Raw genomic sequence first — 14,075 nt, 5'->3', positions numbered from 1 at the left:
AGAACAGAGAGACAGGTGGAGGGAGGAGAACAGAGAGACAGGTGGAGGCAGTACAGAAAGACAGGTGGAGGGAGGAGTACAGAGAGACAGGTGGAGGGAGGAGAACAGAGAGACAGGTGGAGGGAGGAGAACAGAGAGACAGGTGGAGGGAGGAGAACAGAGAGACAGGTGGAGGGAGTACAGAGAGACAGGTGGAGGGAGGAGAACAGAGAGACAGGTGGAGGGAGGAGAACAGAGAGACAGGTGGAGGGAGGAGAACAGAGAGACAGGTGGAGGGACACACTGGTCCTCACAGAGATAGAAGGAAACAGAACACAAAGCTCACTGCTGCCCCCTGGTGGTCACACAGACAACACACAGCTCACTGCTGCCCCCTGGTGGTCACACAGACAACACACAGGGAACTCTCAGCTGTTCGATTCAAACAGATTTAATGTGACAGACGGATCAACAACAACTCTCAGTCATAAATACTGACGCTACGGTGGCCCGGAAGGTCAACTGCAAAAATCATTTCACTTACAAAAACATTTTTAAAAAGATGCAAAAATATAAACAAGTATTTTATTGTAAACACAAATATTCTCTCAAACTGAAATATGAAATAAAAAGCAAAGAAAAGGGAACGTAACAGAATAAAAAACATTTTTATGTTTCTTAAAATACTTTGAGTTTATCAGTTGACCTTCAGGGCCACCGTACACTCAGACTGTTTACAGTGTCATACACATAAATATTTATTTACAGTGTAAATATATAATATACAATAATATGTGGAGGAGATTCTAACATCATAAGAACCTCTCAGACTCCTGATGGACGGTGAACTCTAAATAAATAAATAAGAGATGTTCTGAACATCACATGAACATGTGGCTCACGTCTGATTGGCTCGGAGACTTCTGCGTGGTCACAGCAGACGATATATTTTATTAATCTTTAACGAAGAAGCTTTGAAGGATCATCTCGCCGTCAGGACTCAAACGCCGTCTACGTGAACGAGAGCAGGTCGATGTCGTAACATCCGTCCACCTGAAGACAAACAGAGACAATGTGCTCAGAGTGTGTGTGTGTGTGTGTGTGTGTGTGTGTGTGTGTGTGTGTGTGTGTGTGTGTGTCTGTGTGTGTGTGTGTGTGTGTGTGTGTGTGTGTGTGTGTGTGTGTGTGTGTGTGTGTCTGTGTGTCTGTGTGTCTCTGTGTGTGTGTGTGTGTGTGTGTGTGTGTGTGTGTCTGTGTGTGTGTGTGTGTGTGTGTGTGTGTGTGTGTGTGTCTCTCTGTGTGTCTGTCTCTGTGTGTGTGTGTTTGTTTGTGTGTGTCTGTCTCTCCGTGTGTGTGTGTGTGTGTGTGTGTGTTTGTTTGTGTGTGTGTCTGTCTCTCTGTGTGTGTGTGTTTGTGTGTGTGTGTCTGTCTCTCTGTGTGTGTGTCTGTCTCTGTGTGTGTGTGTTTGTTTGTGTGTGTGTCTGTCTCTCTGTGTGTGTGTGTTTGTTTGTGTGTGTCTGTCTCTCTGTGTGTGTGTGTTTGTGTGTGTGTGTGTGTCTGTCTCTCTGTGTGTGTGTCTGTCTCTGTGTGTGTGTGTTTGTTTGTGTGTGTGTCTGTCTCTCTGTGTGTGTGTGTTTGTTTGTGTGTGTGTCTGTCTCTCTGTGTGTGTGTGTGTGTCTCTCTGTGTCTGTCTCTGTGTGTGTGTGTCTGTCTCTCTGTGTGTGTGTCTGTCTCTCTGTGTGTCTATGTGTGTTTGTGTGTGTGTGTGTGTGTCTCTCTGTGTGTCTGTCTCTCTGTGTGTCTGTCTCTCTGTGTGTGTGTGTGTGTGTCTCTCTGTGTGTGTGTCTCTCTGTGTGTGTGTCTGTCTCTCTGTGTGTGTGTCTGTCTCTCTGTGTATGTGTCTGTCTCTCTGTGTGTGTGTCTGTCTCTCTGTGTATGTGTCTGTCTCTCTGTGTGTGTGTCTGTCTCTCTGTGTATGTGTCTGTCTCTCTGTGTGTGTGTCTGTCTCTCTGTGTATGTGTCTGTCTCTCTGTGTGTATGTTTGTGTGTGTGTGTGTGTGTGTGTGTGTGTGTGTGTGTGTCAGACTGACGTCAAAGCGTCCGATGGACGATGTGGTCTGGTTGCTCTGCATCACTTCGGTCAGAGCCCACATCTGCTGCAGACTGGAGGACACGGTGTGAGGGTCGGGGAGGCCCTGCTGCGCGCACACGCACACACACACCACACACCACACACACACGACACACACAGACAAACACACACACAGTGAACATCAGACAGGTAAGAGAGGACAGACAGGTATGACACACACTTCCTAACAGAAACACAAACAGAGGAAACAACACGTGTACCTCCAGATCAGGATGTTGGTCACCCAGGGTCAGGTCTGACAGCCAATCAGAGACCTCCTTCTCTGGGTCCTGGAAGAAGGGAGAGGAGCAGTCTGTAACTCTGACCCCTAGTGTTTAAAATGTGTACTGCAGTCTAAATTCTAAACATCATAGAGAGCTGTCTCCCCCCCTCCTCTCTAGAGTGGATGCTCACTCAGGTCACCATGTGGTGGACTCTGAAGCTTCAGTGTTTATCCAGCTCTGCATGGGTCTGTAAACCTTTCTGTGTTCTAACCTCTCTCCATTTTTCAAAAGCATCTCCAATATTGATCCTAGTTTGAGCACGTTTCTGCTCGTGGAGCTTATTAGAAACATGCAGAGGCTTTTTAGGTCGGGTACAATCACTTCTATCTGAAAACGATGTTGAGTCCGTACAAACAGCTCGAGCCCGGTTATAGAACGATGAGTTTGAAGCTGCTTCAGATATATATATATATATTTTTCTCTCTCTCTCTCTCTCTCAGTGGTTTTCATGGTTGTCTTTCTTTGGTAATTTGATTTAATTTAATGTAGTTTATTGGTTGTAGGTTCACTTTAAGTCAATAGTTAGTGTGTGTTTGTGTTTTTTCTTTTTCTCTCCGGTCGGCGTCTTCAGACGTCATGGTAAACGGAGTCACCTTCGGCCACCTCACGAGAAAGCATGGTATTAAAATGAATGGCAGCTTTCCGTGCAGCGTGGAGGAGATTGGGCTTGCGGTGGGGGAGAAGGTCGGGCACAGCAGCGTGAGGTCGGCCGCTCGGATGAACAGCGCCGTGGTCATCTTCCTGGATCAGGTGGAGAAGGTGAACCGAGTCGTTGAGACGGGCATCACGGTGAACAAAATGTTTGTACAGGTGACTCCACTGACACAGCCTTCCACCAGAGTCATCCTGTCCAATGTCCCTCCGTTCATAACCGACGAGTTTCTTAGCAGAGAGCTCTCCAGACATGGGAAGGTGGTGTCCCCCATAAAAAAGATTCTGTCTGGATGTAGATCTGCTGAAACACGTGGTGTCTCACCGGAGACAACTGTTTATGATACTTAACCTCAACCTCCGCTTCCATGTTAAAGTAGATGATTATGACTACGTGATATTTGCCACCTCGTCGGCTATGAAGTGTTTTGGTTGTGGTGAGGAGGGACACACCGTGAAGGCCTGTCCGAGACAAGGGGATCCGGCTCCGCCTGGCCGTGGGGTGACGCCCGGCCCTGTGGCGGGGCTTTCCGCTGCTCCGCCGGTTGCAGCGGAGCGGCGGGAGGCCCCTGAGACTTCATCCGCTGCGGCCCGGACCGCGGCATCTGAGCGGCCGATAGCGGCACCGCGGAGCGCGCCGCGCCTCGCCGCTGCTGTGTCTGACCTGGAGCACGGGGTGGTGAGTATGAATGATGTGCACGGTGTGGGTGAAAACAATCAGGGAAGTGAAGGAGAGGTTTTGGGTGATGTGGTGGAAAGTGAGGTGGGGGAAGAAAAGGGGGAAGAAACAGCTGGAACAAGTGTGAGTGAAGTACAGATAAATAAAGCAAGTGGGGTCAGTGAAGTGCAGGAGGGTATGTCAGAGGAGGAAGATGAAACAGAGGCAGAGGAGGCAGGTGGGGGGAACAGTAAACTTACATGGGGGGAACAGGTGGAAGAGGCTGAGATGGAGGAGGAGGAAGAGGAGGCAGTGAGGGTCAAATCTGCGTCTAAACGCAGAAGGAAAACTAGAGGCACAAAGTATGAGGCAAAGAATAGCAAAGTGGAGGAGGAGGAGGACAGACAGACAGCAAGGGGACAGGGACAGACAGAGGAAAGTGAAAGTGATGACTGTGTCTCTGACAGCAGTGATATATCTGGATTTAAAATAAGTAACAGTCAACAGAAAAAACTTTACTCTGCAGAAATGATTCAGTCGTTTTTAGCAAAAACCAAAAATGCTAAAGGTGTTAAAGTTGAAGAGCATTTCCCAGTTTTAAGTTTGTTTTATACCTCGGCCAGACTCCACATGAGCCAAAAGGAGGAGTCTGGCCTCACTAACAAAGTGTGAAAACAACTGAACAATGATGACGGGAAGAGCTCCAATGTGTGTTTTAATTAATTTATTGATTTTTATTTTTGTTCTTAATTTCTCACTTATGGATAATTTTAGAGTGGGAAGTTTGAATATAAATGGAGCCAGAGAGTCAAAAAAAAGAGCAGCTATATATGAAACGGCCAAAATGAAACATATTGATGTTTTTTATTTACAGGAGACACATAGTGATAGCACCAATGAGGCAGACTGGAGGAGAGAGTGGGAGGGGGAAGTCATTTTAAGTCACAACACTTCTCTTAGTGGAGGAGTTGGCTTTCTCCTCTCCAAGTCTTTCACTCCGGTTTCACTGGAGGTCGAGCATTTTATCGAGGGGAGGTTGCTTTTAATTAAAGCACGGTTCAACCTTTTTACTGCAGTTTTTATCAATGTGTATGCTCCAACAATCGGTGCAGAGAGGAAAATGCATCTTTAGATCGCAACCATGCAGAGCCGCATCCAGTTTCCCAACATGTTCTGAGGCAGCTGGTCTATTCTCATGGCCTGGTGGACGTGTGGAGAAGGATGCATGCAGACTGCCGACAGTACACATGGTCCCACCTCAGAGAGAGTAGGATCTCCTCAGCTAGACTCGACCGTATTTATTGTTTTAAGCATCATTTTAATATTTTTAGAATGTGCAGTATTGTTCCTGCTGGTTTTACTGACCATTCTTTACTCTTGTGTAATGTTTTTATTCAAAACATTTTACCTAAAAGTGCTTATTGGCATTTTAATTCAGTCTTAACATTTGATAAACATTTTAAAGAGGTTCTTATTTATTTCTGGGATGTTTTTAGACAGAGGAAGGGTGAGTTTAACAGTCTTAGGCAGTGGTGGGACCATGGTAAGACTGAGATTAAACTTTTATGTCAACAGCACACCCTCAATGTCACCAGAGACATCACCAGATCTATGAAAGACCTGGAGACTGATATAGTGGAACTAGAAAGATTGAGCGAGTCCACAGCAAATCGAGGATATATTGAAATCCTCAAAGTCAAAAAGCTAGCTTTAGCCGACCTGTTGGATGTTAAAGTACAGGGTGCACTGGTCAGGTCCCGGTTTCAAGCCATCACGGAGATGGATGCTTCCTCTAGTTTCTTCTTCGGCCTGGAGAAGAGGAGTGGGCAGAGGAGGGTAATCCACTCACTTTTAGCAGACACAGGGCAAACATTAACAGAGCCATGCCACATAAGAAGGCGAGCTGTGAGTTTCTACTCAGCACTCTACTCAAGTGAGTATGAGGAGGAGGAAGCTCTGATGGAGGAGTTCTGTCATGGACTGCCTCAGGTCTCTGAGGAGACAAACTCACAGCTCAACGGGCCGTTACAGATGCAGGAACTGAAGGCCGCTCTGCAGGGCATGCAAGGGCGGCGGGCTCCCGGCATAGACGGCCTGAGTGTAGAATTTTATAAAGCCTTCTGGGACATCTTTGCAAAAGATCTTTTAGATGTTTTTAATGAAAGTCTGGCCTCTGGCTCAATGCCCATGTCCTGCAGGAGAGCCGTAATCACCTTGCTCCCGAAAAAAGGTAACCTGCAGGACATTAAAAACTGGCGCCCTGTGTCTTTGCTGTGTGTGGATTACAAGCTTCTGTCCAAACTCTTTGCCTCCAGGCTGGGGAGGGCTATGGAGCAGGTCATCCACCGGGACCAGACCTACTGTGTGCCCGGCAGCTCCATGGTGGACAATGTCCACCTCATTCGTGATGTTTTGGACGTCTCCAGCTCATCGGGCTGTAACACTGGTCTGATTTCTCTAGACCAGGAAAAGGCATTTGACCGCGTTGAACACAACTTCCTCTGGAAAGTTATGGAGAAGTTTGGGTTCAGCGCTGGGTTCATAGCCAAGATCAAAGTGTTGTACAGTGGGGTTGAGAGTGTGCTGAAGTTTAACGGCGGCCTGTGTGCTCCTTTCAGGGTGTGTAGAGGCGTCAGGCTCGGGAAAGAACACATAGTCCAGAAGAACTGGGAGGGCGTCACAGAGAAAATTGAGGGGAAACTTTCCAAGTGGAAATGGCTGCTCCCTCAAATGTCTTTTAAAGGTAGAGTATTGGTTTTAAACAACCTTGTAGCATCCCAACTGTGGCACCGTTTAACCTGTGTAGACCCCCCTTCAGGCTTGCTAGCCCAGCTACAAAAGAAAATGGTAGATTTTTTTTGGGACGGTCTACACTGGGTGCCACAAGGGGTGCTGTTTTTAACCAGGGAGGAGGGGGGACAGGGCCTTGTCCACCTGGCCAGCCGGACAGCCACCTTCAGACTACAGTTCTTACAAAAATATCTGACAGGTCCGGCTGATCTAGTGTGGAGAGATGTGGCCAGCTGCATTCTCAGACGTGCAGATTTCCTGGGGCTGGATGCTGCTCTGTTTTTAATTGATTCTAAACTTTTAAAATGAAGTGGGCTGCCTCCGTTTTATCAGGGTGTTTTTAAGTCTTGGGCCCTTTTTAACTGTAAAAGGTGCCCAAAGTCTGACTCTCTGTACTGGTTGTTGAGAGAGCCTTTGATTCACAGGGCCAAGCTGGACATCAGCAGCAGCGTCACCCCCGGCCTGACGGTGGTGGTCTCTCTCTGTCTCTCTCTCTCTGTCTCTGTCTATCTGTCTCTCTCTCTCTGTCTCTCTCTGTCTCTCTCTCTGTCTCTCTCTGTCTCTCTCTCTCTCTGTCTCTCTCTCTCTGTCTCTGTCTATCTGTCTCTCTCTCTCTCTGTCTCTCTCTCTCTGTCTCTCTCTCTGTCTGTCTCTCTCTCTGTCTCTCTCTGTCTCTCTCTCTGTCTCTCTCTGTCTCTCTCTCTCTCTGTCTCTCTCTCTCTGTCTCTCTCTCTGTCTGTCTCTCTCTCTGTCTCTCTCTCTCTCTCTCTCTCTCTCTCCGTCTCTGTCTCTCTCTCTTTCTGTCTCTCTCTCTGTCTGTCTCTCCGTCTCTGTCTCTCTCTCTGTCTCTCTCTCTCTCTCTCTCTCTCCGTCTCTTTCTCTCTCTCCGTCTCTGTCTGTCTTTCTCTCTCGCTCTCTCTGTCTGTCTGTCTGTCTCTCTCTCTCTCTCTCTCTCTGTCTCTCTCCGTGTCTCTCTCTCTCTCTCTCTCTGTATCTCTGAGTCTCTGTCTCTCTCTCTGTCTCTCTCTCTATCCGTCTCTGTCTGTCTCTCTGTCTGTCTCTCTCTCTGACTCTCTCCATCTCTGTCTCTCTCTCTCTCACTGTCTCTCTCTCTCCGTCTGTCTTTCTCTCTCACTCTCTCTCTCTCTCTCTCTGTCTGTCTCTCCGTCTCTGTCTGTCTCTCTCTCTCTTTATCTCTCTCTGTCTCTCTCTCTCTCTCTCTTTCGCTCTCTCTTCCTCTCTCTCTCTCTCTGTCTCTCTCTCTCTCTCTCTCTCCGTCTCTGTCTCTCTCTCTCTCTCTTTCTCTGTCTCTCTCTCTGTCTGTCTCTCCGTCTCTGTCTCTCTCTCTGTCTCTCTCTCTCTCTCTCTCTGAGTCTCTCTCTCTGTCTCTCTCGCTCTCTCTGTCTGTCTCTCCCTCTCTCTCTCTGTCTCTCTCACTCTCTGTCTCTCCCTCTCTCTCTCTGTGTCTCTCTCTCTGTCTCTCTAGCTCGCTCTCTCTGTCTGTCTCTCCCTCTCTCTCTCTGTCTCTCTCTCTCTCACTGTCTCTCTCTCTCCGTCTGTCTTTCTCTCTCACTCTCTCTCTCTCTCTCTCTGTCTGTCTCTCCGTCTCTGTCTGTCTCTCTCTCTCTCTGTCTCTCTCTCTCTCTCTCTTTCGCTCTCTCTTCCTCTCTCTCTCTCTCTGTCTCTCTCTCTCTCACTGTCTCTCTCTCTCCGTCTGTCTTTCTCTCTCACTCTCTCTCTCTCTCTCTCTGTCTGTCTCTCCGTCTCTGTCTGTCTCTCTCTCTCTCTGTCTCTCTCTCTCTCTCTCTTTCGCTCTCTCTTCCTCTCTCTCTCTCTCTGTCTCTCTCTCTCTCTCTCCGTCTCTGTCTCTCTCTCTCTCTCTTTCTCTGTCTCTCTCTCTGTCTGTCTCTCCGTCTCTGTCTCTCTCTCTGTCTCTCTCTCTCTCTCTCTCTGAGTCTCTCTCTCTGTCTCTCTCGCTCTCTCTGTCTGTCTCTCCCTCTCTCTCTCTGTCTCTCTCACTCTCTGTCTCTCCCTCTCTCTCTCTGTCTCTCTCGCTCTCTCTGTCTGTCTCTCCCTCTCTCTCTCTGTCTCTCTCACTCTCTGTCTCTCCCTCTCTCTCTCTGTGTATCTCTGTCTCTCTGTCTCTCTCTCTCACTGTCTCTCTCTCTCTGTCTGTCTCTCACGCTCTCTCTCTCTCCCCCTCTCTCTTTGTCTCTCTCTGTCTGTCTCTCCGTCTCTGTCTGTCTCTCTCTCTCTGTCTCTCTCCCTGTCTCTCTCTCTCTCTCTGAGTCTCTCTCTCTGTCTCTCTCCCTGTCTTTCTCTCTCTCCCTCTCTCTGTCTCTCTCTCTCTCTATGTCTCCCTCTGTCTCTCTCTCTCTGTCTGTCTGTCTCTCTCTCTCTTTCTGTGTCTCTCTTTCTCTGTGTCTCTCTCTCTGTCTGTCTCTCTCTGTCTCTCTCTATCCGTCTGTGTCTGTCTCTCTATCCGTCTCTGTCTGTCTCTCTCTCTCTGTCTCTCTCTCTGTCTCTCTCCCTGTCTCTCTCTGTCTCTCTATCCGTCTGTCTCTCTCTCTCTCTATCCGTCTCTGTCTGTCTCTCTCTCTCTCTGTCTCTCTCTCTATGTCTCCCTCTGTCTCTGTCTCTCTTTCTCTCTCCGTCTCTGTCTGTCTCTTTCGCTCTCTCTCTCTCTGTCTGTCTGTCTGTCTCTCTCTCTCTGTCTCTCTCTCTCGCTCTCTGTCTCACTCTCTCTGAGTCTCTGTCTCTGTCTCTCTCTCTCTCTGTCTGTCTGTCTCTCTTTCTGTCTCTGTCTCTCGCTCTGTCTGTCTCTCTGTCTGTCTGTCTCTCCGTCTCTCTCTCTCTCCGTCTCTGTCTCTCTCTCTCTCTCCGTCTGTCTCTCTCTCTGTCTGTCTCTCTCTATGTCTCTCTCCGTCTCTGTCTGTCTCTCTCTGTCTCTTTCGCTCTCTCTTTCTCTCTGTCTGTCTGTCTCTCACTCTCTCTCTCTCTGTCTCTCTCGCTCTCTGTCTCTCTCTCTCTCTGTCTGTCTCTCTTTCTGTCTCTGTCTGTCTCTCTGTCTGTCTGTCTCTCCGTCTCTCTCTCTGTCTCTCTCGCTCTCTGTCTCACTCTCTCTGAGTCTCTGTCTCTCTCTCTCTCTGTCTGTCTCTCTTTCTGTCTCTGTCTCTCTCTCTGTCTGTCTCTCTGTCTGTCTCTCTTTCTGTCTCTGTCTCTCTCTCTGTCTGTCTCTCTGTCGGTCTCTCCGTCTCTGTGTCTCTCTCTCTCTCTCTCTCTCTTTCCCTCTGTCTCTGTCTCTCTCTCTGTCCCTCTCTCTCTCTCTCTCTCTGTCTCTTTCCCTCTGTCTCTGTCTCTCTCCCGTTTCTCAACATGATGTCAATCTGTCTTTCAGTCAGCGAGGTCCCGTCACAGATTTAATGACGCAGGAACACGACCCTGAACACAATCAGGTGGCGTCCCCGACTCGTCATGGCGGTTAGTTTAAGGTCAGACGTACCGGCTCCGTGTGAGGAAAGATCCTGATCTCCTCCAGACTGAAGGCGAGCCAGGCGGAGGACGGCTGTCTGAGGATCAGTCTCACTGACAGCACCTGATCCGGATCCACCTGCATCTGAACCCACAGTCACATAAATATCTACCATCTGATTCTAGAGAAACACCGAGGACAGACTCCACCCACCTGCGTCCTGTGGACAGAGTAGTAGTCCTGGGACCCCCTTTCCGTATGGGGGTTGTCCATGAGGGGCAGGTCTCTGAGGGCCGTGAACCACTTAGCGGGGGCCTCCTGCCCGGGGCCCCTCCTCAGCAGGCGCACAGTCAGGTAGGCAGTGTAGTAGTTCTTAAAGGTGATCTCCTCCACCTGAAACACAAACACTCGTTTACATCAGGGTGGTAGAGCGAGGAGAGCAGGACCGCTAACACCACCTAGTGGAGGGAGGCTGAAGAGCTACAGCACCACCTAGTGGAGGGAGGCTGAAGAGCTACAGCACCACCTAGTGGAGTGAGGCTGAAGAGCTACAGCACCACCTAGTGGAGGGAGGATGAAGAGCTACAGCACCACCTAGTGGAGGGAGGATGAAGAGCTACAGCACCACCTAGTGGAGGGAGGCTGAAGAGCTACAGCACCACCTAGTGGAGGGAGGATGAAGAGCTACAACACCACCTAGTGGAGTGAGGCTGAAGAGCTACAACACCACCTAGTGGAGGGAGGATGAAGAGCTACAGCACCACCTAGTGGAGGGAGGATGAAGAGCTACAGCACCACCTAGTGGAGGGAGGCTGAAGAGCTACAGCACCACCTAGTGGAGGGAGGATGAAGAGCTACAACACCACCTAGTGGAGTGAGGCTGAAGAGCTACAGCACCACCTAGTGGAGGGAGGATGAAGAGCTACAGCACCACCTAGTGGAGGGAGGATGAAGAGCTACAACACCACCTAGTGGAGGGAGGATGAAGAGCTACAACACCACCTAGTGGAGTGAGGCTGAAGAGCTACAGCACCACCTAGTGGAGTGAGGCTGAAGAGCTACAACACCACCTAGTGGAGGGAGGCTGAAGAGCTACAGCACCACCTAGTGGAGTGAGGCTGAAGAGCTACAACACCACCTAGTGGAGGGAGGATGAAGAGCTACAACACCACCTAGTGGAGGGAGGATGAAGAGCTACAGCACCACCTAGTGGAGGGAGGCTGAAGAGCTACAACACCACCTAGTGGAGGGAGGATGAAGAGCTACAGCACCACCTAGTGGAGGGAGGATGAAGAGCTACAACACCACCTAGTGGAGGGAGGATGAAGAGCTACAGCACCACCTAGTGGAGGGAGGCTGAAAAGCTACAACACCACCTAGTGGAGGGAGGCTGAAGAGCTACAGCACCACCTAGTGGAGGGAGGCTGAAGAGCTACAGCACCACCTAGTGGAGGGAGGATGAAGAGCTACAGCACCACCTAGTGGAGGGAGGATGAAGAGCTACAACACCACCTAGTGGAGGGAGGATGAAGAGCTACAGCACCACCTAGTGGAGGGAGGCTGAAAAGCTACAACACCACCTAGTGGAGGGAGGCTGAAGAGCTACAGCACCACCTAGTGGAGGGAGGCTGAAGAGCTACAGCACCACCTAGTGGAGGGAGGCTGAAGAGCTACAACACCACCTCGTGGAGGGAGGCTGAAGAGCTACAGCACCACCTAGTGGAGGGAGGATGAAGAGCTACAACACCACCTAGTGGAGGGAGGATGAAGAGCTACAGCACCACCTAGTGGAGGGAGGATGAAGAGCTACAACACCACCTAGTGGAGGGAGGATGAAGAGCTACAGCACCACCTAGTGGAGTGAGGCTGAAGAGCTACAACACCACCTAGTGGAGGGAGGATGAAGAGCTACAACACCACCTAGTGGAGGGAGGATGAAGAGCTACAGCACCACCTAGTGGAGGGAGGATGAAGAGCTACAACACCACCTAGTGGAGGGAGGATGAAGAGCTACAACACCACCTAGTGGAGGGAGGCTGAAAAGCTACAACACCACCTAGTGGAGGGAGGATGAAGAGCTACAGCACCACCTAGTGGAGGGAGGCTGAAGAGCTACAACACCACCTAGTGGAGGGAGGATGAAGAGCTACAACACCACCTAGTGGAGGGAGGATGAAGAGCTACAGCACCACCTAGTGGAGGGAGGATGAAGAGCTACACCACCACCTAGTGGAGGGAGGATGAAGAGCTACAGCACCACCTAGTGGAGGGAGGATGAAGAGCTACACCACCACCTAGTGGAGGGAGGATGAAGAGCTACAACACCACCTAGTGGAGGGAGGATGAAGAGCTACAACACCACCTAGTGGAGGGAGGATGAAGAGCTACAACACCACCTAGTGGAGGGAGGATGAAGAGCTACAGCACCACCTAGTGGAGGGAGGATGAAGAGCTACACCACCACCTAGTGGAGGGAGGATGAAGAGCTACAGCACCACCTAGTGGAGGGAGGATGAAGAGCTACACCACCACCTAGTGGAGGGAGGATGAAGAGCTACAGCACCACCTAGTGGAGGGAGGATGAAGAGCTACACCACCACCTAGTGGAGGGAGGATGAAGAGCTACAACACCACCTAGTGGAGGGAGGATGAAGAGCTACAACACCACCTAGTGGAGGGAGGATGAAGAGCTACAGCACCACCTAGTGGAGGGAGGCTGAAGAGCTACAACACCACCTAGTGGAGGGAGGATGAAGAGCTACACCACCACCTAGTGGAGGGAGGATGAAGAGCTACACCACCACCTAGTGGAGGGAGGATGAAGAGCTACAACACCACCTAGTGGAGGGAGGATGAAGAGCTACAGCACCACCTAGTGGAGGGAGGCTGAAGAGCTACAGCACCACCTAGTGGAGGGAGGATGAAGAGCTACACCACCACCTAGTGGAGGTAAGATGAAGAGCTCAAGTCTCAAAGTCTCATGAAGTCTCATGAAGTCTCATGAAGTCACATGAAGTCACATGAAGTCACATGAAGTCTCATGAAGTCTCATGAAGTCACATGAAGTCACATGAAGTCTCATGAAGTCACATGAAGTCTCATGAAGTCTCATGAAGTCTCTTGAAGTCTCATGAAGTCTCATGAAGTCTCATGAAGTCACATGAAGTCTCATGAAGTCTCATGAAGTCTCTTGAAGTCTCATGAAGTCTCATGAAGTCACATGAAGTCACATGAAGTCACATGAAGTCTCATGAAGTCACATGAAGTCACATGAAGTCTCATGAAGTCACATGAAGTCACATGAAGTCACATGAAGTCACATGAAGTCACATGAAGTCTCATGAAGTCACATGAAGTCACATGAAGTCACATGAAGTCACATGAAGTCTCATGAAGTCACATGAAGTCTCATGAAGTCTCATGAAGTCTCTTGAAGTCTCATGAAGTCTCATGAAGTCTCATGAAGTCTCATGAAGTCTCTTGAAGTCTCATGAAGTCACATGAAGTCTCATGAAGTCTCATGAAGTCTCATGAAGTTATTTATGACATCATCTACCACGGACTCTTACGTTGACGGGCTTTCCAAAGGGCAGGGTGACGTCGACCACACAGACGCCGGAGTGGGCGGGGTCTGTCTTTGTGTCTCCGATGTGCAGGTAGATGGGGGGTTTGATGGTGCAGCTGACTGGTTTGATCTCATCACTGCTCCCGCTCATCTTCTGGACGCACACGCACGCGCGCGCACGCACACACACACACACACACACACACACACACACACACACACACACACACACACACACACACACACACACACACACACACACACACACACACACACACACACACACACACACACACACACACACACACACACACACACACACACACCATGTCAGCTCCTCCTCCTACCTGTCTGAACTCCTCCTCCTACCTGTCTGAACTCCTCCTCCCTCCTACCTGTCTGAACTCCTCCTCCCTCCTACCTGTCTGAACTCCTCCTCCCTCCTACCTGTCTGACCTCCTCCTTCCTACCTGTCTGACCTCCTCCTCCTACCTGTCTGAACTCCTCCTCCCTCCTACCTGTCTGAACTCCTCCTCCCTCCTACC

The 14,075-nt window shown here is 49.9% G+C and overlaps 1 protein-coding gene across 5 annotated transcripts; it reads right to left on the bottom strand.

The window, feature by feature from the left end:
* Positions 1–414: 414 nt before the first annotated feature.
* Positions 415–13,859, bottom strand: nicn1 (nicolin 1). 5 transcript variants are annotated; one of them, XM_065952327.1, is made up of 6 exons: positions 13,535–13,849; positions 10,179–10,358; positions 9,996–10,103; positions 2,332–2,400; positions 2,070–2,177; positions 415–1,032 (listed from the first exon to the last, which is right to left on the bottom strand). In XM_065952327.1, the coding sequence occupies exons 1-6, from the start codon at positions 13,679–13,681 to the stop codon at positions 991–993; spliced, it is 654 nt and encodes a 217-aa protein (XP_065808399.1). In that variant the 5' UTR covers positions 13,682–13,849; the 3' UTR covers positions 415–990. The 5 variants fall into 5 exon arrangements, with proteins under 5 accessions (XP_065808399.1, XP_065808398.1, XP_065808397.1 ...); XM_065952326.1 differs by having other exon boundaries at positions 2,070–2,174; positions 9,996–10,109; positions 13,535–13,841; XM_065952325.1 differs by having other exon boundaries at positions 9,996–10,109; positions 13,535–13,819.
* Between the last annotated feature and the right edge of the window lie 216 nt (positions 13,860–14,075).

This window comes from Labrus bergylta, unplaced genomic scaffold (assembly GCF_963930695.1).
Source record: "Labrus bergylta unplaced genomic scaffold, fLabBer1.1 SCAFFOLD_143, whole genome shotgun sequence".
In the NCBI taxonomy this organism is placed as follows: Eukaryota; Metazoa; Chordata; class Actinopteri; order Labriformes; family Labridae; genus Labrus; species Labrus bergylta.
The sequence above is the reverse complement of the archived record's forward strand: the minus strand, read 5'-3'. Positions and strand labels throughout refer to the sequence as shown.

What these genes read in the sequence shown, in the direction of transcription:
- nicn1 (XM_065952325.1), bottom strand. Translation starts at nt 13,681, where the DNA reads ATGAGCGGGAGCAGTGATGAGATCAAACCAGTCAGCTGCACCATCAAA. An exon ending in ACTCTGTCCACAGGACGCAG is followed by an intron (nt 10,110 to 10,178) that starts GTGGGTGGAGTC and finishes CTGTGGGTTCAG; the next exon opens with ATGCAGGTGGATCCGGATCA. An exon ending in ACCAACATCCTGATCTGGAG is followed by an intron (nt 2,178 to 2,331) that starts GTACACGTGTTG and finishes GTGTGCGCGCAG; the next exon opens with CAGGGCCTCCCCGACCCTCA.